The following is a 1,711-nucleotide window of genomic DNA, read 5'->3' as shown; positions in this document are numbered from 1 at the left end:
AAAAAAAAAAAAAAAAACCCTGCTTGGCTCTTCCCTCTGCCTTTCTGCTCTCCATTTTCCATCCTCAGCTCACCTAGCAAAGTCCTACTCCTTTAAATACCTACTTGTCTCTGCTACCATTCCCTACCCCTCAGTCTTCCAGCTGCAACTCAGACAACAGGACGCTCCTAGCGTCCTTCATCTGCATATTTATCCCAGCGCCTGACACTCGGTGGTCTTTGGGTAAGGTGGTTTAGGTGAGACAGCTGCCTGTGCAGCGTGGAGGGACGGGCTCCTCGGTGGCCAGCACCTGGTTACCCACAGCCGCAACCCTAGCTGCAGGACTAAGCCATGTCCACCGGCCTCGCGGTTTGAGAGGCAGCCTGTACCGAGCAAGCTGCTCACTCATACTCTTGCCTCCCAGCAGCCCCCCTGGCTCGCCTTCATCATTCTAGACATCCAGGTTCCCGAGGCAAGAGCGCAGCACCAGTCGCCAGCGCTCCCGAGGCTCCCCTCCGAGCACCTGCGTGCCCTACAAGGTCCACCCGGCACTCGCCATGGCAACCTCCGGGTGCCTGGCTACGAGCCATGCCAGCCACGTGTGGGAGCAGCTGCGGCAGTTTTGGGCCGATCACATCTCGCGGCGCTTCTTGCCACGGCGGCCGCCACTGCGCCGCATCTCCTCCCTGTCCACTTTCTACCTGCTGAATTACAGCACGCGCCAGGCCGAGCTGGGCCTCGACTACGGAGCGCCACGCATGCGCCTCGGCAACCAAGCCTTCGAGTTCCGCGGCGGCCGGTGGACAACGGAGGGCCAGTTGGCGCCGACCGTCTCGGGCTGGAAAGCGCAGGTGCAGCGGACCACGAGCCAGGTGTTGCTGAAGGAGAACAACTACCTGAAACTGCAGCAGGAAGTGCTCATGGACATGCTGACTGAGACCACGGCGCGCATGCACCTGCTGGAGAAGAAGCTCAACTTCGAGGTGACTCCGGCTGCTGCGGCGCACGCCCAACAGAGGAAGATGCGCAAGCGCGCAGGCGCCAGCCGGGGCGTGCTCATGATCCAGCCTTGCGTTCTGGACTCGCAGTGACGTAATAAAGGGCGCGCTGCGCATGCGCGCCTGACGCCTTTTGACTAACCCTGTCCCACGCGGAACTGTGGCGCTCGCTGTTCCCTGGGTCTGGCTCTGCGCGCGGGCAGAGGGCGGTGTGCGTGGCCTCGGGGACTACCCGTCGGTGCTGGGTGTCGGCGGGGGACGCAAGCCCAAGCAGCGCATCTCTGGAGGGTGCGATGGGGCCGTGGAGGAGGGTTTGCGCGTGACTCCAGGAGCGCGGAGTGGAAGCCAGGCTTGCCTCGGGCAGGGCCCAGACTGGGTGGAGTGGCAGGTAGTGGTCGCAAGCTATCCAAATAACCGAGGGCGAAGTCCCGGAGGCGGAGGAACCGTGGCGCTCAGGGAATGGAGGGTGCGGTGCGGCAGGAGCTGAGAACGGTGTGGGGGGAGCCGAGAACCGTGTCGGGGGTCGGGGACTTTGCACTTGGTCTGTCCTCTGGGCCTCTAGGATCAGGAGGTTTAGAAACTAGGAGTCCTAGGGTAAGTGTATTTTACATTCCCAAGAGAAACTTTCTCGAAACCTTGGGTTGTGCGGCCCCCACTTGCCTCTGTGGCATTTTGGAGAGTCGCGTCTCTGTTACAGGCCTCCTTTTTTTTTTTTTTTTTTTTTTTTTTTTTTT

General features: G+C 60.8%; 2 protein-coding genes across 3 annotated transcripts in view; one reads left to right on the top strand and one right to left on the bottom strand.

Annotated features, from left to right (window-relative positions):
• The window catches only part of CANX (calnexin), a 59,622-nt gene extending 58,854 nt beyond the window's left edge, over positions 1-768 (bottom strand). The window contains exon 1 of one of the 2 annotated variants that reach the window (XM_017517251.2): positions 681-768. The gene's annotated coding sequence lies outside the window, so the exon portion shown is untranslated. The remainder of the gene's footprint in view (positions 1-680) is intronic. The other variant, XM_017517253.2, reaches the window with a different exon arrangement.
• Positions 1-1,096, top strand: part of CBY3 (chibby family member 3) — a 10,685-nt gene extending 9,589 nt beyond the window's left edge. The window contains 1 exon segment of the mRNA XM_017517255.2: positions 404-1,096. Coding sequence (XP_017372744.2) covers positions 404-1,070 — 667 coding nt within the window. The 3' untranslated portion in view covers positions 1,071-1,096.
• Positions 1,097-1,711: the final 615 nt, after the last annotated feature.

Source organism: Cebus imitator, unplaced genomic scaffold (assembly GCF_001604975.1).
Source record: "Cebus imitator isolate Cc_AM_T3 unplaced genomic scaffold, Cebus_imitator-1.0 Scaffold625, whole genome shotgun sequence".
NCBI lineage: Eukaryota > Metazoa > Chordata > Mammalia > Primates > Cebidae > Cebus > Cebus imitator.
The sequence above is the reverse complement of the archived record's forward strand: the minus strand, read 5'-3'. Positions and strand labels throughout refer to the sequence as shown.